Source organism: Macaca mulatta, chromosome 3 (genome assembly GCF_049350105.2).
Source record: "Macaca mulatta isolate MMU2019108-1 chromosome 3, T2T-MMU8v2.0, whole genome shotgun sequence".
NCBI classification, from domain to species: domain Eukaryota; kingdom Metazoa; phylum Chordata; class Mammalia; order Primates; family Cercopithecidae; genus Macaca; species Macaca mulatta.
In genome coordinates, this window is record NC_133408.1 from 177,450,671 (window position 1) to 177,471,546 (window position 20,876).

The 20,876-nt window shown below is 39.8% G+C and overlaps 1 protein-coding gene across 1 annotated transcript in view; it reads right to left on the bottom strand.

Annotated features, from left to right (window-relative positions):
• Positions 1 to 20,876, bottom strand: part of DGKI (diacylglycerol kinase iota) — a 453,887-nt gene that overhangs the window by 236,334 nt on the left and 196,677 nt on the right. Inside the window, exon 6 of the mRNA XM_015134986.3 lies at positions 16,219 to 16,284. Within this exon, the coding sequence (XP_014990472.3) occupies positions 16,219 to 16,284 (66 nt within the window). The remainder of the gene's footprint in view (positions 1 to 16,218; positions 16,285 to 20,876) is intronic.

The window sequence follows — 20,876 nt, forward strand, 5'->3', positions numbered from 1 at the left end:
CTGTGATGTTTGGGCGTTCCACCAGTGGAAGCAGATAAGCAACTGAGACCTTCACATGACCCAGGTACAGACCCACACCAACCTAACTGAAAACTTTTTTTGCTGATTAAAAAATGGCATTTGTTTTAAACAACTATCTACTGACTTATGGACTACATCTGTCTTGTCCAGATTGTTATCCAGAGTGTAGCCTTCAGTTTTTAACTAGCAAAACCCACCATAAGCCAACTACCTAATACATACACAAATTATTGGCTTTTTCCTTGAACAAATTATTCAGCCCAGTTTTCCACTGATACGTGTACCCGTGCCTGGTAATGTGACTAATGTGAATCCTTGAAAATTAGGCTGGTTTGATAATATGCCTTTTCCATAGTTTTCTCACAGTGTAAAAATGGTAGCATAATATTCTAGATTTTGCAAAACTAGGGTTTATTTACTCATAGAAAACCTAAGTTGGCCGGGCACGGTGGCTCAAGCCTGTAATCTCAGCACTTTGGGAGGCCGAGACGGGCAGATCACGAGGTCAGGAGATCGAGACCATCCTGGCTAACATGATGAAACCCTGTCTCTACTAAAAAATACAAAAAACTAGCCAGGCGAGGTGGCGGGCACCTGTAGTCCCAGCTACTCGGGAGGCTGAGGCAGGAGAACGGCATAAACCCAGGAGGTGGAGTTTGCAGCGAGCTGAGATCTGGCCACTGCACTCCAGCCTGGGTGACAGAGCAAGACTCTGTCTCAGAAAAAAGAAAACCTAAGTTATCTAAATTTCCTAAATTTTCTATACAAATTTTACTAGTCTTAAAATTGTTATAAATATTTAAGATCTTCAAAACGTAAACATATATATTCATCTATATTGGATTACAATAAACAATGTCTTTATAATTTCTGACAGTGCTGCGAATTAGGTGAATCTAGATAGTTACTTTATTAGAATCATCTCTGAAAAATCTAAATGCTTGTCTCTTGGATTTAATTACAATATCTCTTACGGCATTAATAAAAGACTGAAAGTTTTCAGTGCCCTCACTGTCTATAATATCTTCCTGTTCCAGGGGAATCAAGGATTTATGCCCATAGATTGACATTTTATTACCCCCCTGTATTCTAAATTCCTCCATTCTATTATTGTTGGTAATCACAATATATTATTAATCAAAGCCAATCAACCCCATCATCCTGAGAAAGGTTTTGCTTTTTCCATTCATTTATCTGAAGGCTCCTGCTACAAGCTATAGATCATTCAGTCTTCTGGGGAAAAACATCAAAAATTTAAGGCACAAGATTCTCAGTACAACTTAACAACTCTTACCACAAATGTGCCATGCTGTATGAAACAACTAAGGCATAACTTCCACGACATCTTCATTTCGGAAGCAGATGCCTTCGTGGAAGCAGACAACTTAACCCAAGACCGTGGAATTGAGACAGACACCTATAACAACCGCAACTGATTTACATTGTAATTTACATTAACTGTCTTTAGCTATGATATTTATATTTCATATTGCTATGACTATCCTGATTCTAGGACAAAAATATTTTGTTCAGATAGTGCTATATTCAATAAGGCCAAAATTATATATGAACCTTTACCTGTTGGGTTTATATCTTTGTCCTAGAACACCAGGAAGGTTTATGAAAGTATTATCTTAGTGAGGCAACTAGCTATCATTATGATAATGCCGATCCATGAAAATTAATTTCCACCTCTGATTAACTCATAACCTTACCAATAAAAATTATCATTTTAATGCTAATAATATTCACCAAGCAGGGTTTTTTTTTTTTTTGAAAAAAAAAAAAGACTAGTTAAAATAATTTAAATATTTTTGAAAGATAGGATTGACGTCAACAGAGTTACCAATGATAAATCAGTTAAGCCACCTAACGTATAATCTTGCCGATGGTGTGACATTACAGGAAATAATTGTCTTTACTGTTTACGCTTAGCTTGTTGATTGCGGAAAACGCTCTTCTGCCAGTAGAATTATCTACACTTCCTTTTTGTGTAAACATAGACTCTTTCACTACACTAGCTCCCAGACAACTGAGAAGGAGACTTTAAAATTTCCCAGAATTACTCAGATTGTACCCCTCCTTGCTTCATGAATTTATGTCAAGGTGACATTAGCATGTAATATATGCCTTAGACGGAGAAAAGCGTCTGCTCTCTAGAAATAGTTTTGACTTCACTTTGGGGTTTTACTACATCTGCTCTTCCCAGTAGTATCTCAAATGATCTAATAATCTTTGCAGAGCAATGTGCCTGATCAGGGAAGGTGAAGAGGCTGCTAAGAGTGAAAAAAAACTACATCTCAAAAGAACTAACTGCAGGACCTAATCAATATGTACTAGCAGGAATGGGAAAGTGTGGGGGAACTGGATCCTGAGGGTGAAGAATGAAAAAGGGCAGGACTTAGAATTAGATAATTTTGCATTGTGGGAGCACTCACCTCTAATAGAGGATTTAACACATTATCAAGAACCCTAGAAGATGATGATAACACTAGGGTGGCTTTTGAAAACTTGAACAAAAAAAATTGACCCATGTTAAGTGAAGTAGAAATGTCTGAATTGCAGTGACAGAGGAAGAAGCAAACCAAATCTCAGAATGAGGCAGGCTAAAGCTGCTATATTAGGTACAGCTGAAAAGCCCATCAGTTGACTATGATCTGCCAGAGGCCCAAAGGACACTCCGTTTACCAAAGCAATAAGAAATGTGCTGGTGAGAAGAGCACCAACATTGTTGGAAAGTTCAGAGGTGGCTCTCCCTCGTAGGTTAGCCCCAATGCTAGGAAACACCTTACAGATTGGGCACTCTGACAGTAATTGGAATTATAGAATTCTAAAATAATATGGACTCTATGGCAGCACTAAACCACCAAAACAAAGTGAAGGCACTTATTGCAAGATTGAAGTTGCAGCCAAGGGGACTTGACCTAGAGAGCCATGGAAATGGTTAACATAGCATGACATCCCTACAAGAAATATGGATTATCAGATGAAAGAGATAGTCCTCAATTAATAGAATCAGAAGACATCAAGAATGGGTGATCAAGAGAGATGAGGGATGACGTTGCAATAAAAAGTCACAATCTTTTGCTCTGTTTCTTGACCTAAGCCGGTTTTCAAACACAGAATCCATTGATTGAAGGAGAGGGTAAGTCCCCAGGAGAAGAATCTTACAACAACACATCAACAGTCTACAGCAACACTTTTCTGGTCTTTAATTAAAAGGACCTACATCCATTAACTTGGGTAGTTGTACACTGAGGAGAGAGAGAAATGTCCAAATATTCTAAAGACTAATGGACAAGTGTACAAGTTGACACGTATACCCTGGGTATGAAGCAGTCCAGGTATCTAATGGTCCCCTATGAAAATAAAGATACAGGCTGGGCATGGTGGCTCACATCTGTAATCCCAGCATTTTGAGAGGCTGAGGCAGGCAGATCACGAGGTCAGGAGATCAAGACCATCCTGGTCAACATGGTGAAACCTCGTCTCTACTAAACATACAAAAAAATTAGCCGGTTGTGGTGGTGCATGCCTGTAGTCCCAGCTACTCAGGAGGTGGAGGCAGGAGAATTGCTTGAACCCAGGGAGCAGAGGCTGTAGTGAGCCGAGATCATGCCACTGCACTCCAGCCTGGGCGACAGAACAAGACTCTATCTCAAATAAACAAACAGACAAACAAACATGAGGCCCAGTTAAACAAACAAGCAAAAGGCAGAAGTCCAGCCAGGCGCAGTGGCTAACGCCTGTAATCCCAGCACTTTGGGAGGCCGAGGTGGGCAGATCACCTGAGGCTGGGAGTTTAAGACCAGACTGACCAACATGGAGAAACCCTGTCTCTACTAAAAATACAAAATTAGCCGGGTTCGGTGGCGCTGGCCCATAATCCCAGCTGCTCGGGCAGCTGAGGCAGAAGAATCACTTGAACCTGGAAGGCGGAGGTTGCCGTGAGCTGAGATCACACCATTGCACTCCAGCCTGGGCAACAAGAGCGAAACTCCGTCTCAGAAAAAAAAAAGGCAGGAGTCCTAGACCAGGGCTGGTTTTCAGAGAGTCTACTGGTCCCACAAACCCATCAGTATTAATTTCCCTTGTCCTCAGTTGTGTAAGTGAAGTGAACAGATGTGGAAACTGGCACAACCCTAAGACTGATTTCTTAGTCTGTTATGTAAGAGGAAGCCCAAGTGAAACCTTCAAACCATCCTTCTAGTCATAACTATATCAAAATCAACGTCACATTCTTAAGAAGGAATAAGTATTACATTTCTATTAATTTTGAAAGCTCTGACAATAGTACTGTGTTTATGTTTCCAAAATTATCTAAGGGCCACCCTTAAAGACTAAAGGAGGCAGGAGGCAGAGGTGGTGTACTCCAACATATCCCCATTTAACTCACCAGCTGAGATGCTATAAAACCAGACAGAGACTGGAGAATGGTGCCTGAATATCACAAATTCAACCCAGGGTATTCTATTTGCAGCCACTGTGCCAAATTTGGAATATTTCAGCCTTAAGTACATGACATGTGGCCACTGATTGGGCAAATGAATTTTTTCCATCCCTCTCTGAAAGGAGAATTCAAAACTATTTGCATTTGCTTTCGGGGTTAACAGTACATTTTTACAGGCATGTACCAAGGCTTTCAACTCTTTCAAATGTTATCCAGATATAATGCAAAGGAATCTGAACTGTGTGAACATTCTGCAGAAGATCATCCAGTCCACCATATCAGTGGCATCACATGAAAGCAGACGAGCAAGAAGTGAGAGGTACATCAGAGGTCCTGGTGAGAAGGAAGGTGGGAGATAAGCCCGGTGAGGAGTCAGGGGTCCCACATGTCAATGAAACTTCTAGGGGTCAGTGGTCCAAGGTATGCTAGAATATCCCCTCCAATCTAAAGAAAAAATTATTGCATTTCCTAATTTAAACCACTAAGAATGAAGCACAGCACTTTATTTGGCCTTTCTGGGTTCTGGAGGCAGCATATTCCACACTTAGGAATGTGATCCATTTACTAGATGGCATTAAATGCCGCCAGCTTAGAATGGGGCCCAGAGCAGGAAACAGTGCTGCAGCAGGTCCAGCCTGCAATGAAAGAATCCCTGTCACTCCATGTGATTAGAAGTTTAGGGAAGGAGAAAAGATGTCCTGTGGTGTTTATAACAAGCACCAATAGGAAAATCAACATAGACTCTAGGATTCTGAAACAAGGTTGTGCTATCTGCAAGAGGGAACTATATACCTTTCAAAAATATTTTCTGGCAGGTTATCGTGCTCTGGTGGAGAAATACCTGTCCATGAATCATCAGCTGTCATGAGCTGAATTCTGTCGGATCACTATGTCACAAGGTTGAATGAGCCCAGCTTAAGCCATTGTTACAGTAAGTGGGACCATCTGAGATCTGGAACAAGCAGTACCAGGGATGCATGAGTAGGTGGCTCAGATCACCCACATTATCCACTATTATTACAGTACCAGGTCTCTCATTCAACTCAGCTATGGAAAAATGGGAGTACTGAATGACCAGCTCAAAGAGGAGGAAAATACTGAGATTCATTCATGCATGAATCAACTTGCTATATACATCCAGGCCAAAAGCAAACTACTGCTGCACTGAAGTCTACTCAGGAGTGGGCCCTAGAGACAGGAATAATAAGAAATCCTCCTCATGCGCATAACTTCAGGTGAAGCAACTAGTCATCCCATTTATGCGAAAAGATAGATGGCTTGACATAAGAATATATAATGACTTACAGGCAGTGATAAATGGCATGGCTGGTTGGCCAGGGCCCTGGAGGGAAACAGGAGGTCTGGGGAAGAGGTATATGGAAGAACATATGAAAGTAAGTACAAAGAGTGAAAAATCCTGATATTGCACATCAGTTCCTACCAGAGAGCATTCCCCTTGTAAGAACTAAAATCTTAGACATAACGCAGGTACCATACTGTGTCATAAGCCATCCCATTGATGGATGGTGCAATGGGCTTGTAAGTACAGTACCCATGGTGGAGTGATGGATGCTATATGTGGGCCCAATAGCATGCACAGCCAGTCATCAAAACTCAGCCAGCTCCCGCCACTGCTGAATTTCTAACCTGCCAGCAAAAGACACCAAACCTGAGCATCCAATATGGCACCATCCCTCAGAGAGAACAACCAGCTACTCTGAGGCAAACTAATCACACCGAACCCCCTCCACTTTAGAAGGGGCACCAGCTCATCTTGACTGGAATCAATGCATATTCAGGATATGGGCTTACCTCTCCCTTCTTCAGGGCCTCAGTCAGTGCCACTACGCAAGCACTTACGAAATGTCTGACCCACCAGCATAGGATCCTGTGCAACATTGTGCCAGATGAAGGAAATTATTTTATGGCATAGAGGTGCAGAAGCGTGCATGTGACCATGAGATTCACTGGACCTATCATGGCCTACACCATCCAGAAGACACAGGCCTGACAGAGAGATGGAATAATCTTTTGAAAATTTAACACTGGCTTCAGCTTTGAGAAAATATCCTGTGAGCACCATCCACCAGACTCAATATGTTTACTCACTAAATCTATGATCATTTCATGGTGCTGTTTCTCCATGACAAAATACGTAAGTACAGAAACCAGTGAGTGAAAGTAGCAGTGGTTAGGCCTACTGTGGCCCACTTGGGGAGTTTGTGCTTCTGGTCCCCACAGCTCTGGGCTTTGAGGGTCTAAATCCCAGATGGAGAATTTCTTCATCATGGGACATAACAGGGAGCTCTTAAAACTTTAAGCTACCACTGCACCCAGTTACTTTGGAATTTTTGTGTTAAGAGACTAGCAGGCACAGAAAGGAGCCAGCATCCTGACAGGAGTAATTGATCCTGATCGTTAGGCACAGATCTAGCTGTTATCTGACAATGGAAGCTGGAAGAATACATATGGTAACTAGGCAATCCACTGGGGCAGCCTTTGTAAGGCTCTGAACAATTTTAATAGTAAATAGACAACTGCAACAGCCAAGACCAGGGAATCAGACTGCTGAGAGATAAGGGTCTTTGGTCCCCCTACCAGGTAGGTCAGCTAGACCAGAAGCATTAGTTAAGAGTGAAGTGAATCCAGGGTAAGTGGTTGAGGAGAGAGATGATGAACATCAGCAGCAGATGTAAGACAGCTGCAACCATGGAGGCTATAGTTCATCCCATATCCTTCCTCTTCTATATTTCCCAGGAAATTCGACCAATCAGAACCCTGGAAGAGCTGCTCTAAAAATGTGTGATACAAAACAAGGGATTCTGAGTAGGACCAGGAATGGACAGTATTGAATACTGTGGCTTTCCACCCAGGTAACTCTGCTTCAGGCCTGAGCCACTCACCTCATTCCCTCAGTTGAGAGGAGTCTTGGAAGCTGAAGGTCTTCAAATGAGTCACCCTCCCATCTTCAGGAATTGCCCTGAGCCTAAAAGTCACTTGAGTTGATACAGCTTAGATATCTGTCCCCTCTAGAATCTCCTGCTGAAATTTGATCCCTAGTGTTGGAAGTGGGAACCGTTAGGAGGTGTTTGGGTGATGGAGGCAGATCCCCTATGAGTGGCTTGGTGCTGCATTCACAGTAATGAGTGAATTCTCACTCTATTAGTTCCCGTGACATCTGATTGTTGGGTGACACTGGCACCCCTCTTCTTTCTCTCTTGCCATGTGATCTTCACACTCAGGGCTCCTCCCTCCCCCTGCACCATGAGCAGAAGTTTCCTGAAGACTTCACCAGATGCTGGTATCATGCTTCTTGTACAGCCTGCAGAACTGTGAGTCACACATTCCTCTTTTCTTTATAAACACCCAGCCTCAGATATTACTTTATAGCAATGAAAATGAACTAAGACATCAGCCAAGGACAGTCCTCGCCCAGTTGTGGGTCAAGGCCAGGCAACTCTGAAGGGCTCTTCCAGTTCCCCTTGGAGTTGACTAAGGCCTCTGTTGTGACTGCACCACAGTTCAACACCTCCCTCTACCCAGTCCTGGTACTTTTACTTCCCTACCAGTATCACTTCTGAGATCACTCAATAAACTCCATGCACATAAATCTCAACTCAGAATCTGTTTCTTGGGAACCCCAAGCTAAAATAATGGTTTGGACCTGAAAAGGTAATAATATGCCTATCTTTTTATTGGAGAAGAACATGAAAAAGGAAACATTTTCCATGTAAAAGGAAAAATGTCCTCTCAACAGTACCACTTTCCTAGTAGATATCAAAATGGAATGCTGTGTTTAACCAAAATTGCTTTTAACCAGCTGAAACTAACAAACAAGAATTATACCTGTTCAGTAGAACTTCATCAAAATAAAAAACTTTCCTAACCAACTGTTAAACCAACTTGAAGGTACTTTTAGACTTACCTGACTTGTTTAATCAACTGTGGATATACTTTTGGATTAATTCTGCCCTATAAGAGTGAAAGCTCCGGCCGGGCGCAGTGGCTGAAGCCTGTAATCCCAGCACTTTGGGAGGCCGAGACGGGTGGATCACGAGGTCAGGAGATCGAGACCATGCTGGCTAACACGGTGAAACCCCGTCTCTACTAAAAAATACAAAAAAAAACTAGCCGGGCGAGGTGGCGGGCACCTGTAGTCCCAGCTACTCGGGAGGCTGAGGCAGAAGAATGGCGCAAACCCAGGAGACGGAGCTTGCAGTGAGCTGAGATCCGGCCACTGCACTCCAGCCTGGGCAACAGAGTCAGACTCCGTCTCAAAAAAAAAAAAAAAAAAAAAAAAAAGAGTGAAAGCTCCAATTATTAAACCTTGATTTTTGCTTCTCAGCTAACTATTCAGCCCACATTTCTCTGCCTGGATTATAAATAAACTAAGCACCGGCTTTGCTCATCACCATGGTGGTCAATTTAAAGAATACATAAACATGCTCTTTCTTTAACAAGAGAGAAAGTTATATCATTTCTTTTTCTTCCTTGAAATCATATTTCATTTCTTTTTTTTAATTAAAGGAGACTTTTTTTCTGACATCAGTATTTCATATGTCTGTTTGACATCCCTAGGCTTTTACACCTGGGGCAAAGAGGGAGAAGAATGCTTTCCGTCATAAGCGGATTGAAGAAAGGCAACTTGGAAAGGGAGGTCAGCGCGGAGAATCACAAAAGTGTTCTCAGGCAGGTCAGACTCAGGTTTTAATAAAGAGACAAATGGTGAATGAGGATTTGGGAACTGCTTCCCTTACCCCTTTCCAAGCCTGCCTGCCCTAGGGAATCCCAGTGTGACCCAGGAATGAGCACAGCTCAACTAGTAAATATCAGCTTGGTGGCTTCAGAACTCCTCCTTTTCATTCTCCAGATACTGTTACTCATTTGCTGGCAGCTCTCTGGACCTTTCTGTCCCTTTGTTTCTCAACTTTCACCTCTTCATCTCTTCTTTCCTCTCCATATACATTTTTGTTCATGTTCCTCCTCCAATTTTTCTCTTAAATGTCATTATTTTCTTCATTTCCCCAATGCTTCTTTTTTTTCTATTTTTGCCCTTGTACGAATTTTCAGTCTCATATCTGGCAAGAATAATGATATGTATATATATATACACACACACACACACACACATATATATACACACATACATATATAGGTGCACACACAGGTATATATATACATATATACATATGTAAATAACTTTTGCCCTTTTATGAATTTTCAGTCTCTAATCTGGCAAGACTATATATATACACACACACATATATGTATGTGTACACACATATATATACGTACACACATAGATATACATATATACATATGTAAATAACTATAACATGTTGATTATATATATTATACAGAGATATTTATTATCGTTATATTTTTATAATTTCTCAGCTTTATATGCCTTATTAATTTAAAAGGCAGAGAAGTTATATGTTTCTAATTTCTCTCTTAAAAATACTAAAATTTTATTATTTGTACATAGTCTATAATTGATTTGCTTTTCATGAAGAAAGTAGCTCTCATCAACTGGCATCCAAATATGAGGTGCACATTTACCATACATTGCTTTACATGTATGATCTCATCTGACAATAATTCTAAATAGGAGAAGAACACAAAGATTTTTAAAATGTTCGGATTTGCTTTTCTGATTGTTCATCTATGTCTAAATTACTATATTTGAAGTAGTCACTTTGATAAAATGTTTTTACTTGCTAATATCTAGTTTATACTTCAATCAAATTCAGCAACAAAGAGAGGGCAAGAACATATGAAATATGCGATGAGATCAGTCCCTTAAAAAGACTGAAATCAAAACCGGAGATTTATCATGAGACACATGACTTGGGCCAGATTCTCCAAATAGGAGGGTAAATATGTAGAAGTAGAATCAGCCCTGCTGAGGAAGTGAGGAAGGAGGACAGAAGCCATTTGTCTCTGAGGACCATCTTATCAGGGGACAAAGAGGCCGTTTGCTTGTGTACATGGAACCTTTTGCGACTGGAACCTTGTGTACCTGGAACCTTTTGGGACCATGTCCCCCATCATGATCAGGGGGCAAAGGGATCATTTGCTTGTGTACCTGGGACCTGAACACCATGACAGGAAGTGTCCTCATTGCCAACCTGGCCTGAGGTTTGGGTCTCTGCTCCCCGTGTAGGTCATCTGGGTTCACAAGTACCAGCAGGCCCAGCAGCAGCAGCCAGGAGAAGGTAGTTGGGTGGGGGAAACTACTGAAGAAAGAACAAAGGGCCCCAGAGTGACCAGGGCACTGCATTCACTGCGATAACCAGGATACTGACCACATCAAAGACCCAGGGAGCAGTGACAGTAGCAAAATGGTTCTACAGACGAAAACTGGGGACTGCAGCAAGGACCCCTTAGCCCCCATCCTCTTTTCTTTTAAAAAAAACTTCTTTGGGGGTATAATCTACATAAAAAACTGTACATACTTCATGTATACAACTTGATGAGTTTGTTATAATTAACAATACTGTGTTGAATCACAACAATCCATGCCAAAAACACATCCATTACTCCAAAAATGTTTTCCTGCCCTGTTTATTTATTATTAGGTTTTTTTCTTTTTTTTTTTTTTTTTTTTTTTGGTGGTAAGAAGACTTAATAGTAGATCAACCCCCTCAGGAAATTTTGAGGTATTCAACACAGTATTGTTAATTATAGGCACTATGGTGTACAATAGATTTCCAGGACTTACTCACTTTGCATAACTGAAACTTTGTGCCCTTTGCCTAGTAATTCCCCATTTCCCCCTCCTAGGATGAATCTATAGAAGGATATTATGCTTAACTGAAATAAGACAGACACAGAAGGACAAACACTACATGATACCACTAGTGTGAGAAATCTAAAATAGTCAAAACTCATAGGAGCAGAGAGTAGAACAGTGGTTGTCCTTGTCCCCTTTCTTGATACTCAGCCAAGGAGAGAAGGGCCAGGCCTCCAGCAGTCATGTGGGCAGGGGCTTTATGGAGCATCCTAGATTCCTTGCCCTTGTACTGCCCCCTCTCTACCTACTCATAATCCTCCTGGGGCTACCGGGAGAGGATTCCTCTGCTATAGCTGCACAAACACACAGGCAAATAACCAAACCCGCCCAACCAGTGCATGAATCCTCACCCTTAAACTTCCCTTCCCTGTCCTTAACCTTAACTCCCAGGGTACACATTTTCAGATTAGTAGAGTATGTTGCTTTAAGTTGATAAGGGGACATTCCTAAAAGGCCCAAGTCAGTATTTTCCATTATTTTTATACTCCGTAATCCCTTTCCCTACCCATGTAATATCCCAACTGCACTCCCATGAAGTAGTTTTAAACACTTTGGCATTTTTGTGTATAATTTACATATTGTACCCTAAGTTCATTCTCAAGTTATTTTTTAACAATATTTACTACAAATATAGTTTTGATGTTTTCCCATTTTAAAAAACACTGCATGCTATGTAAACTATATATGAAAATACATATTATTTATAGACAAATAATTCATATTAATGTAGTATGTTTGGTTAGGGAACTGATATGGTTTGTCTGTGTCCCCACCCAAATCTCATCTTGAATTGTAACTCCCACAATTCCCACATGGCAAGGGAGGAACCCGACGGGAGGTGATTGAATTATGGGGGCGGGTCTTTCCTGCACTGTTCTTGTGACAGAGAATGAGTCTCGTGAGCTATGATGGTTTTAAAAACGGGAATTTCTCTGTACAAGCTCTCTCTTTGCCTGCTGCCATCCACATAAGATGTGACTTGCTCCTCCTTGCCTTCCACCATGATTGTGAAGCCCCCCCAGCCACGTGGAACTGTAAGTCCAATAAACCTCTTTCTTTTGTAAATTGCCCAGTCTCGGGTATGTGTTTATCAGCAGCGTGAAAATAGCCTAATACAGGAACTGAATTGCATAAAAAATGTAGACAAAGTTTAACTATGTATTACAGGTTGAGCATCCCTAATCTAAAAATCAAAAATCCAAAATGCTTCAAAATCCAAAACCTTTTAAGTGCCAACATGATGCCACAAGTGGAAAATTTCACACCTGACCTTGTGTGACAACTCATAGTAAAAACTTTGTTTCATGCACAAGATTATTTAAAATATTGTATAAAATTACCTTCAGGCTTTGTGTTTAAGGTGTAGCATGAAACATAAGTGAATTTCATACTTAGACTTGGGTCCCATCCCCAGGGCATCTTATGTATACGCAAATATTCCAAAATTCTAAAAAAATCTAAATCCAAAAAACTTCTTGTTCCAGGCATTTCAGATAAGGGATATTCAATGTGTATACTGCATTTAAAACTGGTTTCAAGAATTGATGTTCGAAATTTTTTAATTTTGATTTTCAAAAAGTTAGCTTATTTTTATAAATTTTACATATGAAGAAACAAAAGATAAGCTTTCAAGTAGTGATTTAGAAACATATTTTCACAATTACCATAATGCTAGGTTTGGATGTGTGTTTCCCTCAAAAAATGAAGAGTCAAAATAGCCATAATCATTACTATACTTTTTTGATTATAGATTTTTTGAAGTACTATAGACAACTTAGTGTTTCATAAATTTTGATTGAATAAATGCAATGTATAGATCTAGTGAAGATCAGAGACATGTTTACAGCAAAAGTATGTATTCTGCCTCCAACCATTGATTGACTACAGGTTTGCATTAAACAATACATGCTAGATCCATTCCATCTGCCTCTTCAGTTCTACTCTCTATCCTTCTCTACTCAATGACTCATTGGAAAGAGTTGGCTTTTATGGATTGCATCAAAGAATCCCTTGTGCTCTGGTTTCTGTTGGGTTTGGCCACTAGAAAGTGAAGGTAGGTGGAGCTAGGGATGTATTTCCCCAGTCTGTAGGTCACCACAGGCTGGCTGAGTCTTGTGACTAAAAGTTGCAGCTCCTGGGAAGGGGTTCTCTCCATCTCCTCACCTCTTCAGGCTTTGCTTGACCATAGCTCTCTATATTAGTCACAGTGTGCTCCACTTTTTCTCGTGGTTCCGCCCTCCCCACCCCCCACCCCCGATGTTTTTCACATATTTTAAATATTCTCCTCATTAAACTCTCATCAAATTACATAATTTGAACATGAGCATTTCGTCTGTTTTGTGCCTTGACCCTGACTCTTATGTAATCAAGGACTATGAATGACAATGAAAAACTGCAGAAGGGTTATAAACCTAGTAGGCTGAGGCATTGAGCTAACCTTAAAGGAACTGAGCAATCAAATCATGAGTTATCTCATCTGATCTCTGTTAAGTGCCACACACACTCAGCCAAACACATATTTAAGGCAAGAGAAAATCAGTCCAAACATCGTTTTATTGTTTATTTTAAAAGTAGAAATGGAAATCACAAACACTCTTTAACCATAAACACTTTCTAAAAAATTTGTAAAGTTTGCAAGCCATCAGTTGGGAAAAAAAAAAAAAAGTTTTGCTAAGTGAGGCAATTATTTTTCACTCCATCCCAATGAGTAAATTACAGAATAATGTATGTGTGCGTGCGTGCGTGCGTGTGTGTGTGTGTGTGTGTGTGTGTGTGTATGGGGGATGGAGTGAGGTTTAAAAGTCTATTAATATGAATAAGAATGTACAACACTACTGATGAAAATTATGCATAGCACCAAGGTTTGGAGTGAATTTTCATTACTTAATCTGTAAATGGAAACAGAGCCATAGCTTTCCTGTCCAGGGTGGAAGTTGGAATCCAAGGAAGGGTAATTTATTATTTGGCAAGGAGACAATCCCACCCATCCCATAATTGTTTGAGTCTTGAAGAATTCATGGAGAAGCTGGATTATAAACACAAAAGATAACTATAATAGTGCAGTATTTTGGAAACATGACGTGACAAGCTGGATCACTGACTTCCCCACTGACCACAGACCTGCAGCGAGCTGTGCGCACGGCACGATGGCTGGCTGAGAACACTGGCAGGAAAGGAGACACAGCAACTGAGGGTGGAGGAAGCCCAGTTTTTTCTGTTCAGTTGACCATGCCAACAAGAGGCCAGAAGAGAGTGCAATATGGCACTAGGGAACACTTGTCTCAAAGTATAAAATGTTTATTGATTTTCTTTTAATAAAATCCCTCCCACTCCATTATGGCTTACATTATTGAGGTGGTGCCAGCTACGGGGCTCCAGTGAAGATATTTTTTTCAAAGTGAAGGACCTATTCATCCAGATTCTTACTACTCTTTACATCTCTGACCAAAAAAAACTGCTATGCCTGCCTGACTGCAGCATCTCTCTTACCCTCACATGCATGCACACACACACATGCACATTTATGGGAAAGTTACAGTCAATGATTCTTGAAGTAAAAGAAAATCCATAAGCCCCAAGGCAACAGCTTGGAAGAGGTTGATGGACCCAAGAGAGAAAGGTCATGGGAGAGTAGAGGTGTGACCTCCTTTTCCCCAGAACATGTTTGGCCAAAAAGAATCGGTACAAATCTTTCCACCTCCCCCCTCCGCCTTGTTTACTTTGTTTTACCTCGCTCTGCTTTCACCCTGTTTTGTTCATCCTCTTTACCAGCTAAAAGAGAACCAACTGAGAGCCACCTGGTTGAACTGGAGGACAAAATACTGGTTACAATGAGAGCCTATGCCCTGGAGGCTAAGGTGTGTAGCCTTCCAGAGAAGACCTTCATAACCAATGGTTACAGCATATTTTCTTCCCAGGCACTGGGCAAAACAGCAAAATTAATGCAATTTTTTCCAAGTCTCCCTCCCTCACCTTCCACAACCCTACCTCAGGGAGCCAATATTTTCTTGCATTGCTCTGCTGTCAAAAATGCTGCCCTGGGCAGCTCACACCAATGCTTGACCCAAAGGAGTCACATGAATAAACAAACAGAGGAATAATTATTTAGGAATATATTCCCCCCAAATTATCTTGCCCTCTGCCAAATCCAAACTTTCCTTTACTGATGACCATCAGTTTACTACTGATGTCATTAAAAAAACTGGTGGTAAATCACACTATAAATACATATAGTGATATTTACCACCAGTTTAACCCTCCCAGAGGACCCCGTCATCCTTAAAGTAGATCTTTGTACATTGGAAAAAGCTATAACCCAAATCTGTTGGGGTCAATGACACATGGGATCTACGGCATTTAATAGTATGTAGTCATAACACCCCACCCCTTACCCCAGCTCACTTTTCCAAGTGGCGCTGCATCCTGAGGGGCCTATAAGCAGCCATGATGACAGAGGAGGTAGATATAAACAACCACAAATAAAAAGGGCATCTCTTCTAGGAACTGGATAATGTCCCAAGGAAGCAACACATTTCTAGCTGCTGACCATGCTGTCCTAAACAGTTCTGCCCAAACACAATTTTATATCAGCATACATCGTGTTACTCAAACCCATTGATTTGCTGCTATTGACCAAAGTATGATGAGTCAGTTGTCTTCATGAGGGTATTTTCACAAAATAATTATATTTTCAAAAATCATTAATGAAATTCACTGTAAGAATGCATCCATGTATCTTAAAATGTGCTAATTCTTTTTATTAACACCATTGCCTCATGCAGTGAGTTCTAGAACAACTACAATGCCTCTTAAGGAGACCTGGACAAGTAAGGTCTTTCAAAAAGGAACTGATGTAGTGAACACTGGATTCAGGGACAGGACTTATCCACCTCAGGTGCTTGCAGAGGCCTGGGGAGCCTCCTGCGAGGCCATGAGGTGACTGGGCTCTTACCTTACCACACTGCTTACATTTCCCCTCCTGCCGACGCCTGTGCACCCAGTGATGACGTACAAAATTCTGTGGGAAAACAAAATTAAATGAATATTTTTAAAACTTTATTTTTATAGACAGGGCCTTGCTCTGTCACTCACACTGGAGTGCAGTGGTATAATCATAGTTCACTGCAGCCTCGAACTCCTCTGCTCAAGCCATCCTCCCATCTCCGCCTCCTGAATAGCTAGGACTATAGGCATGAGCTACTGCACTTGACTGAATATGTTTTAATTTGCAAACCTCAATATTCATTTTTAATGTGGCAATACTATTGATTTATATAAACCACGATATGAGCCCAGAAACAAATATTTGTGAGTATGACTTGTTTAACAATAAACATGAATCTACTTGGACAAATGAAGTTACTTCTCCATCCCCAAAGATCTTTCATATCTGTAGATTCCACTTCTCATGTCTTCCCTCCACGTCTTCCTAGTGGCAACTGGCCACACCAGATTTCTGTTACTCTACCGTCTTACTAGTCAAACACTCTGCAGATTTGTGAACACAGTAGAGGACCTTGAGCTGGGAGGTAACTGAGGCAGGTAAAAGAAATGGCCAAAGAAAAGTGGAAAGGTGAAGGGGAGAAGCTGAAACAACAATATCCAACTCAATTTAACAAATAGGTATGTAGTGCTTTATCTGTGGCAGGCAGGCACCACACCAAACATTCTAGCTAGAGATAATGTAGATCAAACTCTCAGAAATAGATCTCCTAATACAAGACATAGATGTGAGAATTACTAACTAGATAGAGTGAAGAAAGAGAAAAGCTGAAGGCAAGAGATGTCAAGGACAAGAGATATAAGCATATCGATGATGTTTCTGTAGTGGTATTGTGTTTAAACCATCCTTGGGTACCATGAACTATTACAGATTAGCTTTCAAGGTCTATCTTTGTCTCAGACTGTAGGAAACACAGAAAATCCTTTTCCTCCCAAGTAGGCAAGCACTCCTGGGGCAGAGTCAAGTAGCACCATTCACCATTACAAGAAAGTCATCCTCAGGACTAAGAATGCAGGCAAGCCCTCATAACTTACAAACAATTCATCCCTCTGACAACAATACCCATAAAGTGTTCATTATTTTCTTTTGCCCTTTTCTGGGAAAACACACTTAATCTAATACTAACATGTCTATTGTAGGGTCTAGCCATAGTCCTTATTTTCCCTTTAAAATATATTTAATATATTAATATATATTCAATTTAATATATAAATATATATTCAATTTAAAATATATATTAATATATTTAATATATTAATATATTCAATTCAATATATTCAATTTATTAATATATATTAATTTATTTTTATATATTCACTTTAACATGTATTCAATTATTTAAATTTTTCCTACATGCCAGGCACTGTTCTGTTAGTAAGTACAGATGGACAGAAAATAGATCAGTGTAGAGGGAAAAAAAGTTATATATCAAGGCATGAAATTCAGAGTGACAAGAATACGGTTAATAAGCATTAGCATTATCAATACTGAAATGCCACCTCTATTTCTCTTAATAATGTCAAATCCACTTAAACTAAAACTAAACAAAGACCCTGGAGGAATAATGGTCTTTTAACTATAATCAGATATAAAGAAGCACAATGGTCCCACAATTTAGTCTAATGTTTGTCTCGCTTTTCCTACTACCACAGTTTAATAAAACAAAGACACAAGCTTAGATTGTTCTAAGAAAGAAGCTAATTATAAAAGCTAACACTTGTTGTGTACTATGAGCCATGCACTTTAAGAAATATTTTATAAGTAATAATTCTTTTAATCTTCATGAGAATTTTCATGAGTAGAGATGCCATTTATTTGAAATGTATCGGTAAAATCCTATGAGTTGTTGAAATATTGAAATATATGTTGATTGGAAAATTGCAGTTTAGTGCCCCTAGCATCTCTCTGACTGCTCCCTTGCATCCCCTCAACATTAGAGACCACTTCTACCTCCTCAATATTAAGCAATTACAATGTTAATTTCTGACATAATAGGTCTCCTGGATCCTATTCCAATGATCTCTCTCTTCTGAAAACAAATCATATTGTCTGAGCAATGTTACTGGTTCCCCCAAAGAATCTCAGAATGCTGGGGGCTGGGCCCAGCTGGTGGTGGTTGTCTGTACAACCTTAAATATCCACATGGATGGACAATTCTGGATCCTGTGGCTGGCTGTGGCTTTCAAGAAAATGACAGCAATTCCAGAATAACCTGCCCAGTTATCAGTATCTATCCCATCAGTTTAGTGCAAACATTCTACTGAGGATGAAGGTACTGGACCCTCCACCTCTTTACTTTGCAGCTGAGGCTACTGCTGACACCTTTAGCATCTGCCTACTCAACGTATAAGATGAGAACCTTAGTCCACTGCCTGCTTAGGAATAAGCATTAGGGAGAACCCGAGCCAGCTGCCAACTGCAGCATATCCCAATTCACACATTATCAGAGGGTTTGACTTCCATGGTCAATATCATTCTCATTTTACAGAAAAGGAAACTAATGCATAGAAGTCATTACTTAAAATGTAAAGGTCAAAGTGAGGGTCCAAACCCAGACAGGCTGGCACCAGAATCTGTGCTCTTACCATTGTGTCACTGTGCCTTTCCTCTGTTCCGCAAGACAGGGCTCACACTACTTCAACATGACACGCCAATGAATGATTTCAATGACAGTAGTAGAAATATTGAATATATAAAAATGTCAGACAGTATCATACAGAATAGAAAAATGTAATATAATTGCTGTTAGTGTAGCAGAAGCTGAGGGAAAATGAACAATATCATTGATGTTCAGAAAAAAATCTGTAGTTATTGAGATTATAAATCAGCTAATGACTATCAATTTAAGAAGGAACATGTTGGAAACATTCGATGCAATTACCTGTGTGAAATCATGGCTGACTCATGGGATCACTTAGCAAGTGACGGCTCTACTCAAAACAGTCAGCCAACACTTTCCATATATCAACAATTATTTAGGAATCTTAAGACTGACTTCCTCATTTTTACTGCAACACGCAGTTGTTCCTTCTTCCCAGGAGATATGTTCTAAGACTCCCAGTGGATGACCGAAACTATGGATAGTACCAAACTTTACATAGACAATGATTCTTCAATCTAATAACTGAGAAAACTACTAAGTGATGAATGGGCAGGTAGTGGATACGCTGGACAGAGGGGTGTTTCATATCCCAGGACAGAGTAGGATGGCATAAGACTTCAACACACTACTCAGAACAGCATGAAATTTAAAACATGAATTGTTTATTTCTGGGATTCTCCATTTAATATTTTTGGACTGTGGTTGACCTTGGGTAATTGAAACCTTGGAAAACAAAATCATGGATAAGAGGGGACTACTGTATATAATTTGGTAAGCAGATGTATAATATCATATAGTTTAGTTGGGGAATAAAAAAAACATTTAAAAATTATTTAAATATTATTCTCTATGGCTCTACCATTTGTTAAATATTTTTAATATCATCCTTCCTAGAAAATAAGTCAAAAACTAAGGCATGAATTGATAAACTAACTTATACAAAATCACTGTCATAGAGGAAAATGAGTAATTGTCTCCAAAACATAACTCTGTGATTTGAGATGTCCAGCACCCTTCTGTCCAGAGTTCTTTATAGGCCCAATAGAAATTTATTCTACTGCTGCTTAATGATAGTTTGAACAAAGCAAACATCCAATACGTGTGTTGAACTGAATGGAATTATCCACCTAATTTCTTTGACAATTAAATCACATAGTTACCACGGAGGAGGGGAGGATCATCAATTGTCTTCATCAATAAGGAAAATAACATTACAATAGAATCATTTATATTTTCTAATCCTTATATCCCTAATGCTTTCATTTCTCACCCTCTTTTCTTTTGACCATTATTAAGAGCTCCTAAGTTGTTGAACTGACATTGGACTCAGGATCCTTAACACTGCAAATGTGAGTGTTGACACATTGTTGTTAAGATAGCAAAGCAAGGCTTCTAACATCATAAAACCTTTTTATTGCTCATCAATAACTTCTGAATTATTCATATACAACTTCAAGCACTGGGCAAGGAAAGGGCTATTACTTATGGGTGTTAAAGTATTGGTAATGCATTATTTCAGGGCTTATATTCAGTATTGTTAGCAAAAATACATAATACAATTGCTTGGCTATTTTCAAACAGCCAGTTGAACTGGGATAAAAGACTACAAATTGGGTTCGGTAAATACCACTCGGGTGATGGGTGCACCAAAATCTCACAAATCACCACTAAAGAACTTACTCACATAACCAAATACCACCTGTTCCTCGAAAACCTATGGAAATAAAAAATTATATATATATATATATATATATATATATGTATATATATATTTTATAGAGTTTGAAAGGATCTTAGAAATCATAACCCAATCCATCATGGCTTATGACTAAGAAAAAGGAGATCCAGAAAGATTCAACTTAGATGGCTCCAACAAATATTTATTTAAAACTTGTCACACTTCAGGCACTATGCAAATGCCAGGGCATAGTGACCAACAATCTGTGCTCCAGAAACTCTTACCACTTAGTGGAAAAGAAGCAGAGGTATAATTCGAACTAAGGTC